Source organism: Lotus japonicus, chromosome 4, assembly GCF_012489685.1.
Source record: "Lotus japonicus ecotype B-129 chromosome 4, LjGifu_v1.2".
Taxonomy (NCBI): Eukaryota; Viridiplantae; Streptophyta; class Magnoliopsida; order Fabales; family Fabaceae; genus Lotus; species Lotus japonicus.
Window position 1 is genome coordinate 68,671,126 of NC_080044.1, and position 19,251 is coordinate 68,690,376.

General features: G+C 34.0%; 2 protein-coding genes across 3 annotated transcripts; both read right to left on the reverse strand.

Annotated features, from left to right (window-relative positions):
• Positions 1-839: 839 nt before the first annotated feature.
• On the reverse strand, positions 840-7,342 carry LOC130714482 (DNA repair protein recA homolog 3, mitochondrial-like). 2 transcript variants are annotated; one of them, XM_057564376.1, is made up of 8 exons: positions 7,012-7,342; positions 6,779-6,833; positions 5,537-5,754; positions 5,035-5,122; positions 3,966-4,144; positions 3,157-3,303; positions 2,148-2,282; positions 840-1,723 (listed from the first exon to the last, which is right to left on the reverse strand). In XM_057564376.1, the coding sequence occupies exons 1-8, from the start codon at positions 7,066-7,068 to the stop codon at positions 1,343-1,345; spliced, it is 1,260 nt and encodes a 419-aa protein (XP_057420359.1). In that variant the 5' UTR covers positions 7,069-7,342; the 3' UTR covers positions 840-1,342. The 2 variants fall into 2 exon arrangements, with proteins under 2 accessions (XP_057420359.1, XP_057420361.1); XM_057564378.1 differs by having other exon boundaries at positions 3,972-4,144; positions 7,012-7,341.
• A 1,655-nt stretch (positions 7,343-8,997) lies between these two features.
• Positions 8,998-12,166, reverse strand: LOC130714230 (nucleosome assembly protein 1;2). The gene is made up of 12 exons (XM_057564126.1): positions 11,997-12,166; positions 11,864-11,907; positions 11,609-11,704; positions 11,237-11,329; positions 10,952-11,030; positions 10,806-10,867; positions 10,513-10,697; positions 10,217-10,394; positions 10,045-10,088; positions 9,764-9,959; positions 9,619-9,633; positions 8,998-9,474 (listed from the first exon to the last, which is right to left on the reverse strand). Exons 1-12 carry the CDS (start codon positions 12,040-12,042, stop codon positions 9,406-9,408), a joined length of 1,107 nt encoding a protein of 368 aa, XP_057420109.1. The 5' UTR covers positions 12,043-12,166; the 3' UTR covers positions 8,998-9,405.
• Positions 12,167-19,251: the final 7,085 nt, after the last annotated feature.

Here is a 19,251-nt window from a genome sequence, read left to right on the forward strand (position 1 = left end):
TCGATAATACCGAGCCTTTGTGTTAGTGATAAAGGATGTGATGAGGGAGTTAAAAAAAAGGAAAAAATGTATATATTATCCTATTTGTTTTTAACTCTACTACTCGTTAAAATAAAACCCACACTGATAGGCTAGACAGGTTAAGAATAAACTATCATGTAGTGGACCGTCATGGTTCGTCACCATAGTTAGTTGTAGTTGCAGCCGAGATCAGCACTAGCTGACTGAGTTTTAAGCATAATTCTAAGGTTTCTTCATCATTTCTTGACTCAACCTTAGGGGATGTGAATAGTTATGGATTACTCGGTCAACCAGATTGCACGAAGATGACCTAAGCAGGTCCAGCCCAATCCGAGTCGGAAAAACACACATTGATGAGAGTTAGCCACTTGTAGAAAGAGGCGCCCAGATTCATCCGCCATGCACGCTCACAAATGTAATTTAAAGCTACAACATACATCAACCATGTTGCCCAACTGCCTCCATGATTGTGAGACCAATTGAAGGAGACCTCAGGCTCCTCCATCCTTAATGTTCATTTGAGAGTTCTTAAGGCAAAACAATACATTTGACTTCCTAAGTTTGTTTTTGAGGCTTTTTTCGTGAACACTTGGCAAACATATAATTAAATTAGTATAGATTGATAGAATAACTTACAATATATAGCTTATCCTAACCATCAATTGAGCATTTAAATCAAATCTTGTATGAAAAATAATGAAGTGCCTTTAAATCGTTCGATTCACAACATGAAAAATCCAATCCAGTTCATATCGCTCCTGTTATGAAATTATGGTCACAATAAACTAGAACGGAGGGATAAAAGGAAGCACATCACAGATATCAAAGATTCCAATGAGATACATGTGCACAGCTTGCAATCTTGCACAGCAAAATCCTTACAAAAATTTGATGATTACTATACTCTGGAGCAAGGACATTACTTTCTAACCAGTTAGTCCTTTACTGTCACCATACACGTGCCATATGACTCAGGCGTATATAAAATGACACAAAAAATTAATTTACAGGTGGGTGCAGTGACCTAAACATTTAATAACAAGCTAGAATGATGAAGAATTTGACTCCACTAAGGGTTGGAAAATCAGAACAACTTTGTCAGTCTCATCTATTAATTTCCCAATCAATAGTTATAACTCCATACATTACCCTCTAATGTGCACCAACCTCTTTAGATGAACCAAATTCAATTATGAGATTCCAGGAGTGAAGCATCTGAGGTATCATGTAAGCATCCCTATTCCCTTCTAAGGGCTTTCTTCATTTACATCAATCATGTGGTTCCAGATTGAGGCAGGGAAAAGAGTCATACTTCACTAAATCATGCTTCTACAACAACTGCGGTTTCTTCGTCAGTAGAATCAAGGGTTGCAATTTCTTCCAGGACTTCTCCGCTATCTGACTCTGGCACCTTTTCTGTTTCAGGATTGAGAAGCTTCTCCCTGAGCTTCATTTCAAGTTCTTCCAATGCAGTAGGATTCTCAGCCAGAAAATCCTTGAGAGCATCCCCGCCGCGGAAACTCTGCTCGTTGTAGTAATACATTGAACCAGCTTTGGTGATGAGTTTGTATTTTAAGCTCAACTTTATAATCTCGGCTTTCCTAGATATACCCTTGCCAAATTGAAGCTCAAACTCAGCAGTTTTAAATGGAGGTGCAAGCTTGTTCTTCACAACCTTGACAACAACCTGGCTTCCTATAATCTATGGAAACAAAAACCATAAAAGATTAAACGAAGTTCATGGGTTGATCAATTTTTACATGATCAACCACAGAATTGTCCAATTAATTAAGGACCGGTGCATCGCACGGGTTTCACCCTAGTATTGAACAAGCAGGGATCACATAAAAAAGATAAAGGGGAAAAAGTTCAACCCTAGATAAACAGGGAAAAACTCAAGTTTCTACACAGGACATCATTAGATCAATAACCAATGAACAAACACATGTAAAATGGTTTTGTCCAAAACATACCAACCAAATGATGCAACCTGATCTGTAGATTAAAAAAGAAAGCCTGTTTCAGAACAGAACATTGCTGATTCCAGTCAACTAAGTTCACATTTGGACGTACATGCCAATACCAAAGCAGGAAGGATGACAGTAGAAGAATAAATAGATTAATACCTCTTCGCCTTTCTTGACAAATCCTATTCTCTTGATATTAAGTCGCACAGAAGCATAGAATTTCAAGGCATTACCACCACAAGTAACTTCAGTAGGCCCACCAAATCCCCCAAAAGTAGAAATCTTAGACCTCACCTGTAAAAATGATTTTCGTTTATGAGAAGACAATAACATATTTCTGGTAATCTGAACAAGAGTACTCATATCCAAAAGAAAATAGATAAATACACAAAAGAATATATATTCTTACAGATGATACACACAACAGTGAAGGATTATATCATGCAAGTTATTAACATGCCTTGGGATCAAAGAGCTCTCGAAAAAACATCTAATCAGATCTATACCTGGCAGACCAAGTGCAACTTAACATAAGTTTACAAGCTAGGTTCACTGGCATATGGCCAGTAAACAATTACTATATATAAGCAATTCAGATAATCTGGAAAATAAAAAACACACAATCCCACCTCAGTTTTAGAGTTTGAGGCTCTGATATTTGCATGACTACATTAGCAATGAACTCCAACTATTTTGTTCCTTATATTTTTTTAAATAATTTCATATTTAAAAAAAAATAGACGGATGTAGAATATATCTTTTGGCATCTAAGGTTAAACATTAAAGTCATGCTTTAAATTCTGCATTTACTGGCATAAAAAAGGATGAACTGGAACAAGCAATTACATTAGCAAGAGTAGAGAAGCAGAACAGAATTGGAGAAGAAGCTCAATATTATCCAGTTATCCACAAAGAACATATGAATGACAATAGAGGAACTTGTAATAATGAACACAAAATTGGCTCAACCAATAGATGATAAGTGAAAACAACTTTGCTCAGCATAAGTCAAGGAAACATAGTCATAGACCAAGATGAAATTAGTGGAGGACAGACTAACACAAAAATTTCCTATACGTGCTAAATAGCTCAGGTTAATATCAAATGATATTCACAATGTGACCAAATGAAAACTTGCAATACTGCAATTAACAACTTTAGTTGGTACCTGGTTTATGAAAATCAATATACTTTGAGAAAGCGACAAAGAGTGGCTCAATTTTCGAAGTGCCTGACTCATCAACCTAGCCTGCATTGCCATGTGAGCATCACCCATCTCACCATCAAGCTCACCTTTAGGAACAAGAGCAGCCACCTATTAGAGAAAAGACTGCAAAAAGTTAGTAGACAAAGACCTAGAGCATAAGAGATATTTAAACCAATGAAACAAGATTTAAATGACAGAATGTAAACCGCATGGAGTTAAAATAAAAACAAATGGGAGAAGTACGAAGAAAGGTAAAAGAGGAAGACTAAAATTTTACTCATTCTTTCCAGTTTCCACCTTTATATAAAACTCAAGTCTGTGCAAATGTGGGTTCAAGAAGACAAAATGCAAAATATAACTATTTAATTAAAGAATGAACAAAAGTTAACCCCAAGTCTGGTAAAAAAATGCGAACATTCTAGAACAAGATTTCAGTTTCTAAATCACATATCTCATGCTCCCTTAACTTTATATATACAGGTGATAAGCATAAGGAAATACAAGAATTAGATATATGAATCCACCAACACATGCTTATATCAAATTGAATACCTTTTGTAGGATGAGTGGATGAGTATTTTAAAAAACTAGGTAAAATTCAATGGTAAATGGTGATTGGCTGAAATCAGTCTAGCTGAAAGTGTGAAATTCATAACCTGGTTTACTCAGTCTTTCAACAGACAAGGGTATTAATACACCTACCAGTACAATAATAAACAAATGACAGCCAAAAAAGTATAAACATAAACAAAAGAAAAGGAGCTCCATACTCTTACACTGTCAACAACAATTACATCAACTGAACCACTACGGATTAAGGTATCCACAAGACTAAGAGCTTGTTCACCACAATCTGGTTGTGAGAGAAGCAAGTTGTTGGTATTCACACCAATAGACTCTGCAAGTGTCCTATCTAGGGCATGCTCAGCATCAACAAAGGCACAATAGCCTGCATGAAACAAACAAATCAATATCCACATAGAGCAACTACAAAACCCTTGAAGAGATTATCCACAAGTGCTGAAGTGCATGTTTGTTTACTCCCCAATTCCCATCTGCGGCAAATAAAATGGGGTCCCAAAGTAAATGAATTCGTTTGGCATTAATTTTGACTAATAAAATCAATTTTGTGCTGGGTAGAATTGATTTTGAAAGAAGTGAAAATGTTTAGCTTTCAAGGAAAATAGAATAGGTTGTGGGTGTATGAAGAATAATTTTTTGACAAAATATTTTTATATTTACACTTAAAGAGTGACTCTACTTTACCTTTCAAATAAAATCAATTCTTGAAAAGTCTAAACTCACTTTTAAAACATGAGAAATGCTAGCATCACGCTCACACACACTTCATGCGGTTGGTTAGTTTTTGCAAAAGTCAACACCTAAATTAGAAAAAATATGCTTTTCTCATTCTCTAGTAAAGTAACGAGAAGTGAAGAACAGGACATAACCCTATTTACTACTGGAAATCAGCTTGCAGCGTAGCACCTACAAATTACTGGCACATCGTAGAAATAAGGATATAGAAAATGAGAACTCTTATAGAATTAAATCGCAACTTTGCCACTTCCAAATAATATTAGTTAAAGGTCCTCCTCAGAACCAGGGTTTAGCATTCGTTAAGAAGTCCATGCAAAGTATTACCCCAAGTCCCCAACTAAGTAGGGGGGGGGGGGGATTTAATCAATCACGAGTCCATGACTACTAAAAGAATGATAGTTGTTAAGGTTATGGCACATGACTCAATCTCACATCTAAATAAGTTAGATCCTATATCCAATACAACCAAAAGGCATTACACATCACAATTATCATTGTCAAGTAGCATATAGAGATAACCTCCTTGCTTCTGTGCCTCCGCAATCACATGCAAAGCAAGAGTAGTTTTTCCAGAAGCCTCTGGACCATATATTTCCACAACACGTCCCTACAAACATCAAACAATTACATATAATAGTTAGCATGAGTACGTGTGCGGTACGTGTGCATGCGTGTGGGTGTGTGGGTGTCATGCATGAGGAAAATGAAAGCCAAACAATGACTCTTTACCCAGAAACATTTTTATCTGTAAGAAACTGTCAACCAAAATAATGAGTCGTGAATATTAACCAATGATAACAACTATAAACAACTGATATAGACTATTTCTTCATCGTAGCAGATAGAATCGACTGCAAGGAAATAGACAAAACTCAATGTAAAAGGAAAACAAAAAAGGGTGGGAAAAATAGAAACTTTATCACCAGTAAGTAGTAACCATTAGATACATTAAAAAAGGTTCTAGTTTATCCACATGTGACAAGTGAGCAAGAAACTTCTTCATGCAGGGATCTAGGTATACCTTTGGAAGGCCACCAATTCCTAGTGCTAAATCTAGAGCAAAAGAACCAGTAGGCACAACAGGTACATTTTTTGGTGAGACAGAGCGACCAAGCCACATAATAGATCCTTTTCCAAATGCGGAAGTAATCTGATCAAGAGCTTGTTGAAGGGCCAAGTCTTTCTTAGACATGTTCTCTTCACCTGAGTCACTTCCATCAGATTTAGAGCGCCTTCTACCTTCAGGTATGTAGAAATGAAAATGTTGTCAACATCTTGTTAACTTCAAATTGGTACAAACTCCAATAAAAACTGAAAGAACATAGGAAACTAGAGCAGAATGATTTGAAATAGTGCAATATTTACAACAAATCTGCTACTGAAATCAATAGCAGAGGTAGGCAAGAAATCAAACTGGTATGAAATCTCTGAACAAGTAAATACAAATACCGTAGCCCGTAGGCAATTCAAGAGTCCTTACTAGAGTAACTATGCATATGTGGTAGTGACTAAAGTTTGTTATAACCAAACTTTTGCTGAATCAGCTAAGCTGGGAGATAGTTAAGTAGTTAAAAAGTTAGCCCCCTCATTCTCAAACTACAAATTTATCTCTGGTCTGTATTGTAAAATACTTAATTCATGAAGTCATTTCCAGCAAAAGTAAACTCAATCTGAACATTTTCTTTCATTTTCTCACACATAATAGGCCTGTACCAGTCCTGGTTCCTCCATCCATTTTTCCTCCCTCTCTCTTTTGCCTCTTCCCCCTTCTATTACTCCATTTCTTTCCTCATTCCTAACCATATAACCAACCCCCTTCCTGATTTCCCTCCCATCCTGCCACGTAGGCATGAGGTTACACAATTGCCTGTGCTGATTCATCCTCTCATGCTACTCCCCACATGTTTCTCCCCAATCTCTTATTACTCATTTGTTTCTACCTTTTTCACATTAGTCATAGTAGGACTACAAGTATAAAAAAGAAAAGCGAGATAAATTTGCGACAAGAAACGGCAGAAACTCCTAAGTCAAATGTGACCAGGCTTAGTGGCAGGCATTCAAATACACAACAATCATGCAACCAACAGTTTAAAACTTGGGTTTTAGCTAGTAATTCACATTTTTCAAAAGCATATGATAATCGTTTTGCATGTTGATTCGCATAAATGACCATTCAGTATAAATTAACTCCTCCAAACTATATCATCTTTCAATTTCAGGTATAAAGAGAAGGGAATAAAGCAAGAGAGTTTCATTAAACCACCTTTAGATGAAAAGCTCAAAGCCTGTGAAGTGCCACATATTCCTAGTTTAAAGCCCTGAAAATGAAGGCAAAAAATATGTCAATGAATGGTTGAGTATGTACCAATTTCATTTCAGTGAAGACATGTTTGGTAACCAAAAGTGATCACTGTGCGTGCATAAACATAATCAATCAACTAATTGAATAAAAGAGGAGATTGCAAATAAAGAAAGCACGTGTTGTGTTGTATTCACCTGAGGGACGAACAGGGAGCGACTGAGAAGGATAGTGTTCCGAAACAGCCTCGCCATAGAAGCAAGCAGAGCGCGTTCCAAGCTTGAAAGTTGTCACCTGAATACTTATTTATACAGTGAAGTGTGAAGGAAAATGGAATTGAATTTATGTGGATGCATGCCAGTCATGGAGGAGTGAACTACACAGTTCTGCACTGCACTGCACTGCACTGAACTTGGTGGGTTTTGGTTTTGGTTTTGGTTTTGTTTATTAGGGTTTCGATCTCATAGGGTGTTTCATTTCCCTCCCTTTTCAGTTTCCAACCCAATACTGTCACACACACAGTCTTTGTAAAGTTTGGGTTTATGGCCTTTTAATCAATGTATTGTATTGATCTCTTTGACCAAAAATAAATTATGTTGTTGAATAATCTGACTTTAGTCCTTTACTCTCTCTTTTTTGTTACATAGGAAAGAATTAATCCTTTACTTTAGGCTTTTTTTTATAGATATTTAACTCTTTTTATTAAACCCTTCATCATTGTTATACACCCCGCAATCACCATCGCTATTTCGCCCTCTACCACCACTTAACATGTTCCACCATCGAGGTCTTGTGTGGCGATGGCGAAATGGAGGTGTAGGTAGACAATGACGATGGCGAGCGTCAATGCGATGAGATGATGGAAGTTTTAGGCAATAGTGGTTGTAGCGGAAAGTGTCGAACAAAAACATGTTTGATGGTGGTTACAACTTACAACAATGAAAGTTGTCAGGCAATGACAAATCAATGAAGATCTCGAAGTAACGCAAACAAGCTTTTGTTGTGGAGAAGCCTAAGGTCATGTATGACTCGTGCTAGGCTTGACAATGCGCAATCACCCTCATTGTTGTTTATTCAATAGCTCTCACATTCAAGAACAACCCAAAACAACAATAAGTAGAACAAGTTATTGCACAGAATAGTTGAAAAATGAGTTGGATCGGAGATAAAGAGAAGTGGTGGCGGTAAAGACACTACTATTTGGTGGGAGAAGAGGTTGCTGAAATAAAGGTTGGTGTAAACAAAGTATTTTTAATGACATATTACAATTTTAGCCGTTAAAATATTAAATAGTTATATCAACAGTATAATATTTTATGTACCCAAAAAAAACAGTATAATATTTTTGAGAGAAAATGAGAGGTGCACTGAAAATGTAAATTTATTTTACACATCCACTCAATTGATTTCCGCAACATCAGCAATTTATAAATTTACTAATTAAAATTAAAAAGATTTGTAACAACTTAATCCTATGCGACATAATGTGATTGGACGTCAGTGTAAAACTTCTTTCCGTAATTTATTAATTTACTAATTAAAATTAAAAAGATTTGTAACAACTTAATCCTATGTGACATAATGTGATTGAACGTCAGTGTAAAACTTCTTTACACGGAACATGCATATCCATTAATCTCTATTTTTGAAATCTATCAACAGTTTGATTAGTACTTGCTTTAGTTACACTTCACAACTTTCATCAAAAAAAAAGTTAGAACATTCATAGAGAAAAAAAAAGTTATCACTAGATTCTAAACTGTTTTCATTCAGGACATAAATTTATTTATTTGAAGCTTCTTTAGTTACATGAATAGTTCCTGCACAAAACCTAAAACTGAAGCATCCATCATTTGTTTTTTTTTTACAGAATCCATCACTTGTTAATTAACAAGTAAATATGATAACAAATTTACAATATACCAATACCGTAGACAAAAAATAAAATTACAAATTATCAACGTTTCTACACGTTGAATAAATAACACGTCAGTCAATAAGCAAATTAATTTCATTAGTTTCATGCCCATGTATGGGGTTACAAGAAAATAAAAGGAAGTTACTTAAAACTTGTAACCCCATACAACCTACTTACTTACACCCTTCACCAAATCAAATAACACCATAGCATGACATGACTAGATATTACGCAACTGGATAAATAAAGCCTGGAACATTATAAATTAAAGAATTAATGTCAATTCGCTTAAATACTTCAAATTTAATTTAATAGACTTACAAAACAAAGCTGATCCGTGATTTCTTAATAGGACAGCTTTGATGAAGCCGATAACAGCAATGAGAAAGCACCAAGTGAAGAGGCACCACCAAATATATATTTCAAGTATACGAGACCACATACAAATTCAAGCAAAATGGCAAACACAGCATCCTACCTATATAAATAACGACATTCTCCCCAAACTGGCGCAAAATAGGAGAAAAGGGATTTAAATTTTAGACTACTAAGATTTTGGTAAAAAAAATTGAATTGAGCAAACAAAAACCACATGAATCCCACTTTCTCTTCAGACATTCTCCAACACAAATGAAACTCAATTGCATGGTTCACCCTCTGCGTTAATGAACTTCTACTGCTGCTTGCACTCTGGAGGTCGCTCACCCTGAGGACCATCACCAAGCTGAGCTCTTCCACCCTTCTGAAGATATACATAGAAATCAATCATGCATGTCAATTTCAGTCCAACAAATTAAAAAGAAAAATAATATCAAGAGTAAGATCACATATCTATGTATCAGTAACATATACCACTACACTTAGATCACAAATCAGAATATCTTACCTTATGTGCAGATGACTGGAGCAAAATTTGAAATTGTCGCCATAGGAGAGGTCAAGAACCGAAAAAAAGGAAAAAGATTCATTCAGATTCAAACCTCAGAAAAAAATTAGAGTTTCAGCACTGCAAGGCAACTAAGATACTATACCTCCGTTTTAGGCTTGCTTTCTTCCTCATCTTCCTCATCCTCCTCATCATCATCCTCATCTTCTTCATCGTCCTCCTCTTCATCATCATCATCGTCATCTTCATCCTCATCCAATTCTCCAAACTCCTCTCCCTGATTGGCCTCCCCAGTAAACCATGATACAGCATGGGGAATTATCTTGTCTTTTATTGTCGACCTAAACAAGTATCAGACAATCCATCAAAATACATTCAAAAGTCAAGGATGGAGTGTTTAACAAAAATAAGAAGAACAACACTCACCCAATATCATAGTCTTGCTCCATCTGATTCTGAAGTTCCTCAGCCTGTTAAAAAAAATTAATTACTTTTTGCAAACAACTTGTTTTCTGTACAGCAGTAGTATAAAAATCCTAAATAACTACTTCCATAATTTTGTTTCTACTATTATGTTCATAAAAAAGGTCATCAATACCATATCTTCATCGATGTCTTCATCTTCTTCAGGAACTTGTGGTGGACTGAAAAAATTGAAGAAACTTTCACAGTCTTCAGTTTTGGTAATTGGCTTAGCATTCTTTGAACCTTTCTTAGGTTTTTTCTTAAGAATCTTCTGTGTCAAACATTTGCCTGGGTGCCATTGAATGTCGGTCCTACAAGAAAAAAGCAGCAAACAATTTATTCAAGAAAAAAACAACCCCTATTAACATGATTGTAAACTAACATGACAACAAACAGTGGTAACATCAATGGCAAAAAAGAACAGCATACCCAATTGCCTTCTCCAATATAGGTTCATCCTCATCAATCATGTGGTATGTTTTAGTCAAGACAGTATTTGTGAAATAAGGATTGGTATCAAAGTAAAACTCAAGCTTGAATCCTTTCGGGTCTTCTACCCTGAACCACTTGATATCTTTGAGATACTTGAGAGCAGCTTCATCACGCTCCGAAATCTATTTTGTCAGGAAGCAATGAGAGGATAACTCAACATGAAACTAGGTTGCAAAATTTATATAAACATAGATGAAAAAAAGTTAATTGTTGAACACAAGTTGACGAACCTCCTCAGCTAACACTTCATTATTCTTCATTGCAGTGAGCCAAAAGTCAGGCACTCCTTTCTCTATACAAGTAGAGAGTTGAATTAGCTATAAAAAAAAAAAAGCAAAAGCTGACAAAGGGAAGAAGAGATATTTCCAAATATTACCTTTACTCTCTTCTGTATCAGGGGAGGTTTCCTTTTCCACTCCTTCAACTTCCGCAACACCAGTGACAATGTCATAGCGCTGCATCCAGTCATGATAAGTTAAAACTTAAAGGCGAAGATATTACGTATACATTAGTATAAAACAAAATACACGGTCATGATTTTTAAGTCATAAAACTGATTAAAAGAATAAAGCATGCTGGAAGGAGAAAAATATGCAACTAAACCATGCTACACATTCCAGCCATAGCTTATGACATTGAAAGACCAACTAGCTAATATTACCTTGCTGTAAAGAGGTTGATACAGCTTTTGGTATTTTGCCTCAAGTGCTGCTCTCTCCTCAAAAAAACTTGCCTCTAATTCATCATGTTGACCCTGTAAGATCAGGAAAAAAAATGAAGAGCTAATAGACAAAAACAAACACACAACAAATACGAATACGAAGGACGACGGTCCAAAACATAACAATGTTATCTTCATCTATATGTAATAAATTGACATGTATCAATTACTTATATTATATGTATGTATATGACAACATTTTACAAATACAAATAGTATCATCCAAATTAAAATGAGAAAAAAAGACACAAAACATAGAAAATATAATCACAACACAAAAAATTGAAGAGATCCAAGGAACTTAAAATATACCTGGATCTCTCTGAGAATGTCAACTCTCTTTCTGACAACTGGTGAAAGGGACTCTAGAATATCAGAGTGCTGCCCAGCAAGACTTTGAATCTTGCTCTGATCAAATTACGCATTCAAAAAAAAAAACAGCAACAAATCAAATCAATGAAGCAAATAGCAAATAAAACATGAGAAATCCAAATCTTAATCTAAAATTCATTGAAAATAAACACAAATTGAAGATCAAAGTAGAGTAATAGTGAAGAAGATACTGACCTTGAGAGCATTGACAAGGTCTGCTTTGTTCTCCTCATTGAGAGCTACACCAGAAGAAACAAAAAATCAAAATCAATATATAAACAATGAATCAACAATGAAATTGAAGATGAAAAACGCAGTAATTGAGTACCAGAGGTGAGATCAGAAATGTTGAAGGTGTCTCTGTCGTTGCTCATTGCGGATACGAGAGAAAGAGAACGAAGAGGATGAAGCTAAAACCCTAGAAGGATGAGAAGAAGAGAAAAGAGTAAAGAGGGTTTTTGTATGCTCTTCTATCTCTCCCTCCTTTTCGTAATGCGTGACACCTTCTCTATTTATTGCCTAGGTTTTCCTCTTTTTTTATTTTGAAGAAAAGAAAGGGCTACTTCCTTTTTCATGGTTTCTGAATTTTTTTTGTTTTCAGGAAGAAGACTTGTCCCTGGAATGTTTTATGGGGGCCCAATCAGCCTAACCTCCTTCATGTTTTTAACCAAAACAAAAAATTATGTATGTATTCAATACTTACTTTGACCCTCTTTGTCCAAAGAAATACTTGACAAAATATATAGGTCTTAATGTAAAAGACGAGAGGAATAACTATTAACAGTTCTGATGGATTCATTCATTAAAGCTAACATGTGATGGTCGATGTGTCTTCGTCTTTCTCCCTTTTTTTCATTGTTGATTTCTTCTCTCATCACGCGCGCATTAAAGCTAACATGTGATGGTCGACGTGTCTTCGTCTTTCTCCCTTTTCCCCATTGTTGATTTCTTCTTTCATCACGCGCGCACTTTGCTCATGTACCTAATCGACGAAGCAAGTTCATTTTTTCCCACTTCTCTTGGGTGTACTCAACCACCGACTTTTTTTCTCATATACTCGTCTCTCTTGGATCTTATTCTCTCACACTCTCCACCCATGACCCACCTGCATGAAGCAAAGCTCTCGTGGTTCTTGTTCTTGCCACCACCCACGCCAAGGAGGTGGTGAGGCCCTCTGATGGTAATGAAAATAACCTACATGCTAATTTTACTTTATTTATAAATGGAGGTATTGTGTGGTTTAAGGTTTATACTTTAATTTAATTGGGTTTAATCGGTTTTTTACTTGGCGGGACACTAGGCTAGATTTAAATTTCTTCCCTGCACATTAAAATATTAGTTTCCAACCTTTTATGATAATCATGTATACTTTGTAAGATAAGTATTTCCTTCAGACAATATAATTCAAATAGAATATGTAAGCATATGTATTTTCCGATGTACGTACCAAAAAGAAAACATGTGAATTTTTTTGTTTTGATAAAGACGTGTCCATGGATGTTTTATGGGGGGGGCCAAACCTGTCTAACCTGTTTCTTTTTCCTTTCCAAACAACTTTTTATATATTTATTCAGAATTACTATTAACATTAGGAAAATTAGCTTAACTGACAGAATAGATGAGAAGCAAAAATGACTATCCCGAAACATTACAAATTAAAAGATACGGCGTATGAATTATCATTTGAGTATCAAAATTGTATTCTTTCCAGACCATCCCTGGCTAACGTGAACCCAGTACAATGTGAATATCAAACTATGAAACCCTCAAGTTAGCCTGCTTGCACTTTCAACAAACTTGGCCCAACTCATATAAACCTGTCCAAAAAAAATAAAACTACTGGCACACATGAACTTAATCCCCTAAACAATTCTCATGAGTGAGGAGTTAGACCAAAATAAATGTACCTACAGCAGCAACAAGGTGATGTGAGAGAGAGGAAGGCTACGAAACAAAGTGATGATGTTGAACCCAAACAGGGCAGCGACGTCGAACTCCAACAAAAGGTGATGATGTTGTACTCGATCATGGCAACATGGTCATGACATGAACAATGAGGTGAATGGAATCCAATGAACAAGAACGGGGCCACGCGCGAATAGGCGAAGCACGAAATCCGACGAGCAAGCAATGAGGCCACGAACAGGGGCAATGCGAAACCACCAACGATGACAAGGTTAACCAACGGTTTAGCGGGGGATGGGAGCGGAGAGGATCACATTTTGAAGGTCGAGAGTGTCACGATAACTAAGGGTGAGGTTGAGCAAGGGTTTAGGTTGAGAGGGATTGAGCACGATGAATAGAGGTTCGGAGAGAATGAAATGTTAGGGTGAAATGTGAGTGGAATTCACAAGGGGATTAAAAAGGAACATGAGGTGGTTGAGCCGATGCAAAACGGAGGGGAAAATAGGAAAATATAGGTGGTTAAGGGATCACCACAAAAGGGAAAAAAGAATACTAATCGTCGTGAAAGAAATTAATACGTGACGATTACAAAATATGTCGTAACAACCGTCACCCCTTTGCTTATTGGTCACATTGTCGCGAGTTGCTCATTCTCTTGTGGTGAAACATTATTTTAAAGAGCACATGCATGTTAATATCAAACTTTAGAATTCGAGAAAAGTAGAAGAAAATGTATGTGAACGGAAAAGAGTCAAAGCTCGTGTTCAAACCTAGAGCATTAGGGGAGGACACAACTTTTCATTTTAGTTTAGATGAAATATTGACAACTCAAAAACACATTATACTGCCAAGAGCTTCGACCTAACTAAGATGAAAGTCTAACATGACTAAATTATGACATATCAAGGAAGGAATTCATAAAAGCTTTAATATAGATATGGACCGAAGGTATTCGAGATACATAGCAGCGTGGAAAATGCTTAGTTTGAAAATATGAGCGCAATGTATACTTGCATAGACACAATTTTGCTTAAGTCATTGAGAATTGGTCAGCAGTAGAGGCTGATTTCGAGGTAGTTGAGTGAGCTTAAAGTTCGAAGACTAGAGTGGTTATTAGACATGAGGACACAGGGATTAGCACGCGATGGTTCGAAAGCTAAGTTTGGAGATCTAATGTTATGTTGAATGATGGGCTTAAATTAAACTGTTTCTTCCATTCCCATTCTTATCCTTAGGATTAGATATTATCATGTAAATACTATAAATATATCCTTATAATTCTGAGAAAAAAAAAACTTGGATATATAATACTTTTATCATCATAGAGTTTAGGATTTAGAATTAAAGTTTTAGGCACAACATCCGACCACACATATAATTGTGTAAAAGATCTCCTTTCGCTTTTTGCAACTTTCGTTTTAATCAAATTCACATTTCAACTTAGTTTTTATTCAGTTTTTATATACTTATTCTTTTGTTAATTCTTTATTTTTTCAAACTCAACATCATTTTGGTGGTGTTAACATTTTTACTGTGTATGTGAAGTTTGGTTTTCAAAATCTAGATTTTTCTAAATTATGAGCTTTCTCCGACTTATCAATAAGATACAATTAAATATATATATATATATATATATATATATATATATAAAAGAAACAATACATGCTACATGTTATGGAAAATGTAATTCAGACAATTAAATATAGCTATAAGAGCATCTCCAATGCTAGTTTTTATTTCTTAGTTCTTAGCACTATTTATGTGGGTCCGTATTGCCACATGTGTTTAAGCAACTCTCAAGCAATTTTACTTCAACCATGAGTTCTTTTAGTTCTTAGTTCTTAATTCTTACTACTATTCATTTGGTCCCACCAACCACATTATTTATACTTTTATTTTCATAAAGTAATAAAACAAAACTCATAAAATAATAAAGTAAGGAGTCCATGTCAGCACCTCCAATGGTAAGCTAAGAACTTAAAAAGCAAAACTCCTTATATAAGAACTGAGTTCTTATTTTTAAGAACTAAGAAGTTCATGTCAGCACCTCCAATGATAAAGTTCTTAGTTCTTAGTTCTTAACTCTAAAATAAGAACTAAGAACCTTGTATTGGAGATGCTATCAATATCAATATCAATCAATATATATTACAAAAGAACAACTTCTAGCATGACGTGTCGCTCCCACAGGCCAAGTTAGTGACGTGTCGCTCCCAGATTAATTCTCATAAAAATTATTCCACGTGTCAATTTGTTAGAGGATATAATTTTCAATTGATATATGTTTTAATTTTATATATTCTAACCTAATTAATTGATATTATTTTAGAAGATATAATTTTCAATTGATATATGTTTTAATATTATATATTCTAAAATAATTGATTGATATTATTTTAAAAGATAAGATTTGGTCTTTTAATTTATTTGAAATTTATTTTTAGAATATATTGATTAATTTTTATTGAATTTTCGAATTTTTTATTAATTCGGGATTTTATGAGTTTTTATTGTGATTTGCTAGATTTTGTTAGTTTTTATCTATCTTTATTTAATACCATTTTTAATATTAGATTTGATTGGGATTTAGGTTGTTTATTTCTTAATTTTATTTTAATTTATCTTATTATTTATTTTAAATCCAGAAAATACTTTATTTTATTTTAGATTTACTTTTAGAGTATATTAATTAAATTTTCTTAAATTTTCAGATTTTTAATTAATTAAGGATTTTATGAGTTTTTATTGTGATTTGCTAGACTTGGTAGTTTTTATCTATCTTTATTTAGTACTTTTTTAAATTTTAGATTTGATTAGAATTTAGGTTGTTTATTTCTTAATTTTATCTTATTATTTATTTAATTTTACTTCCAGGAAATATTTTATTTTATTTTACATTTATTTATAGAGTATAATAATTAATTTTTATTGAAATTTCGGATTTTTAATTAATGCAGTATTTTATGAGTTTTTATTGTGATTTGCTAGATTTTGATAGTTTTTATCTATCCTTATTTATTATTTATTTAATTTTAATTTCATGAAATATTTTATTTTATTTTTGAGTTACATTTAGAGTATAAATGAATTTTTATGGTATTTTTATTGAATTTTCATATTTTTATTTAATTCAGGATTTTATGAGTTTTTTATTGTGATTTGCTAGATTTTGGTAGTTTTTATCTATCTTTATTTAGTACCTTTTTAATGTTTAGATTTGATTAGGATTTAGGTTGTTTATTTCTTGATTTTATCTTATTGTATCTTATTATTTATTTAATGCTAATTCTAAGAAAATGGAGTTGATTTGGTGCTAAAGGTCCACAAAGCTACCATGGACACACAGAGATTTGATAGCTGCTATTTCTACCTCTGCCACATGTCGCGATCACGACAGAGGTATGCCGTAAGATGATGTTACGTGAAGAAGAGTTTATCATGTTGTGATTGATGGTTTGTGCCATTTCAGTTTATCCTTTGTTCGTAATTCAATCCTGGATTCTTAAATTTCACATATTTTGTGTGTTTTGATCCAAAAGTTTACAAATTTTTGCATAGACCCTTTAACGAATCATTGTTGAAGACGTAATGTTTTGATTCTGATGTAATGTTTTTTCTATTGTTCTTCTTCCGCTTTTGTATTTTTTTTAAACCAGATTTTAGTATAGTTTGTAGAAATCCATGCGTGTGAAGCCATTCTAAACCAGATTTTGGTATAATTTATAGAAATTTACGAAACTTAGGATAGCCTGAATTTATATTCATTTCTCAAATTTTGTACGTTTTTATTCATCATGTTTGAGCTGTGTGTATAAGCATACTATTTGCACTGTATGTGAATGATGCACAACTTACTAATTTTTTTTTGTAATGATGCACAGGTCAGTCAAATTGATGAAAGCATATGAAGAGCTCACATTTAATCTTCATGAGTATGTTTAGCCCATTCTTAAGGTTGGTTCATGTTTTCCTCAAACTCATTAGTTTTGCATATACTCATGTTTTAGTATGTCAATTGGGTGACTTATCTTACTTTGCTCTATATATTTTCTTAAGTTCAATTTAAATTGATTGTTAGTATAAGTTTATTGGTGAAGTACCCACAATTATTTTGGGTGGGAGAATTATTTTATTTTTTCTCACTTATATAGATAATTTGCTGGGGTGCGCACATATGGGGCAATACACCATTTTTTGTTTCTCTTGACTGAAATGTTCCTTTGATTTTTTGTTTCACAAGGGTTCCACCCCAAGATTCACAAATACACTAAATACAATTCTTTCACCACAGTCCTTTCAAATTGGTGAAGGAGGGTATTTTGTTCTTCAAGACTTCATTTTGGGTTTCTGTTTCAATCTTCTTCATGAATTGATTTTGTTCTTCAACTAATTGTAAGATGTCATATGCTTCAAGGATTCCTGCTTTTCTCTTCTTAATCAAAAGCAAAAGGATTGAGGAAAATAAAATCTTCTAGGGTGCAGAATATTCACTAATTGGAAAAAAAATAATACGTGTCATTCTCAGATTAATTCTCATAAAAAAATACATTTTAAAATTTTAGATTTGATTAGGATTTATGTTATTTATTTCTTGATTTTATCTTAATTTATTTTTGATTTATTTTTAGAGTAAAAAAAATACATTTTTAAATTTTAGATTTGATTAGGATTTGGGTGATTTATTTCTTGATTTTATCTTAATTTATTTATTATTTATTTTTAGAGTATTAATTAATATATCCCAATCTTTTTTTTTAAAAAGAGTGAGTTTGAAAGCTATAGCTTAAGTTAATTTGTTAATATATTCCCAAATAATAATAATAATAATAATAATAATAATAATAATAATAATAATAATAATAATAATAATAACATGTGTGTGCGGATATGGGCCGGTTGGGTACTATGGTGCCCATACCCGCACCCATACCCTTTATTTTTTGCGGGTAATTATCTATACTCAACCTCATACCCATTTAGCGGTTTTTTACCCTACCCATAGTGGATATTTTTTGCGGGTACCCTATGATTTTGAGACCCATTGTCATCCATAGATTTAGATTTTGGTAAAGATGGATAGCTTCATGTAATGACATTGAATTGTCTAAAGGTGGAGAGCTTCGAGTTGCTACCCACGTGAGTATGGAGACGGGTACATGTAATTTTTAAAAACGCGGGTATGGAGATGGTACTATAGTACCTACTTATTGTCATCCCTACTTAGTTGGAATAAACACAATAATATTATACTTTATGATATATCTTACACAATCCTGATTTGTGCTACTATCACATTAATTTTTTTTAAGATTAATATGTTGATAATTTCTGATATCTATGATTTGTGTTATCGTCTTCATATTTACGAAGAATGTGAAAGGAGTTCCTCTTGGTCTCAATCGGGCTTAGAAGAGAAGTCTTTATGTCCACTTTACTCATCAATTCTGACTTTTCTATTTCATTCGTTGTTTAATATATTTTTAATAATCAAAGTATTAATTAATGTATCAAATACAATAAACATATTTCCCGTGCAACGCGCGGGTAAAAAACACTAGTATGAAATAATTAAGAAGAGGTTTTTGGAGGTTAAATCATTTTTCAAAAGGTAAGGGCAGCAATGCAGCATGCCGTGCACTACGAAATTCACGGATGGAGCTGGACACGTGGAGCTAGCC

What these genes read in the sequence shown, in the direction of transcription:
- LOC130714482 (XM_057564376.1), bottom strand. Translation starts at nt 7,068, where the DNA reads ATGGCGAGGCTGTTTCGGAACACTATCCTTCTCAGTCGCTCCCTGTTC. An exon ending in GCTCCCTGTTCGTCCCTCAG is followed by an intron (nt 6,834 to 7,011) that starts GTGAATACAACA and finishes CTTCATTTTCAG; the next exon opens with GGCTTTAAACTAGGAATATG. An exon ending in TATTGATTTTCATAAACCAG is followed by an intron (nt 2,283 to 3,156) that starts GTACCAACTAAA and finishes TCATTTTTACAG; the next exon opens with GTGAGGTCTAAGATTTCTAC.
- LOC130714230 (XM_057564126.1), bottom strand. Translation starts at nt 12,042, where the DNA reads ATGAGCAACGACAGAGACACCTTCAACATTTCTGATCTCACCTCTG. An exon ending in ACCTTGTCAATGCTCTCAAG is followed by an intron (nt 11,705 to 11,863) that starts GTCAGTATCTTC and finishes TAATTTGATCAG; the next exon opens with AGCAAGATTCAAAGTCTTGC. An exon ending in TGATACAGAAGAGAGTAAAG is followed by an intron (nt 10,868 to 10,951) that starts GTAATATTTGGA and finishes CTACTTGTATAG; the next exon opens with AGAAAGGAGTGCCTGACTTT.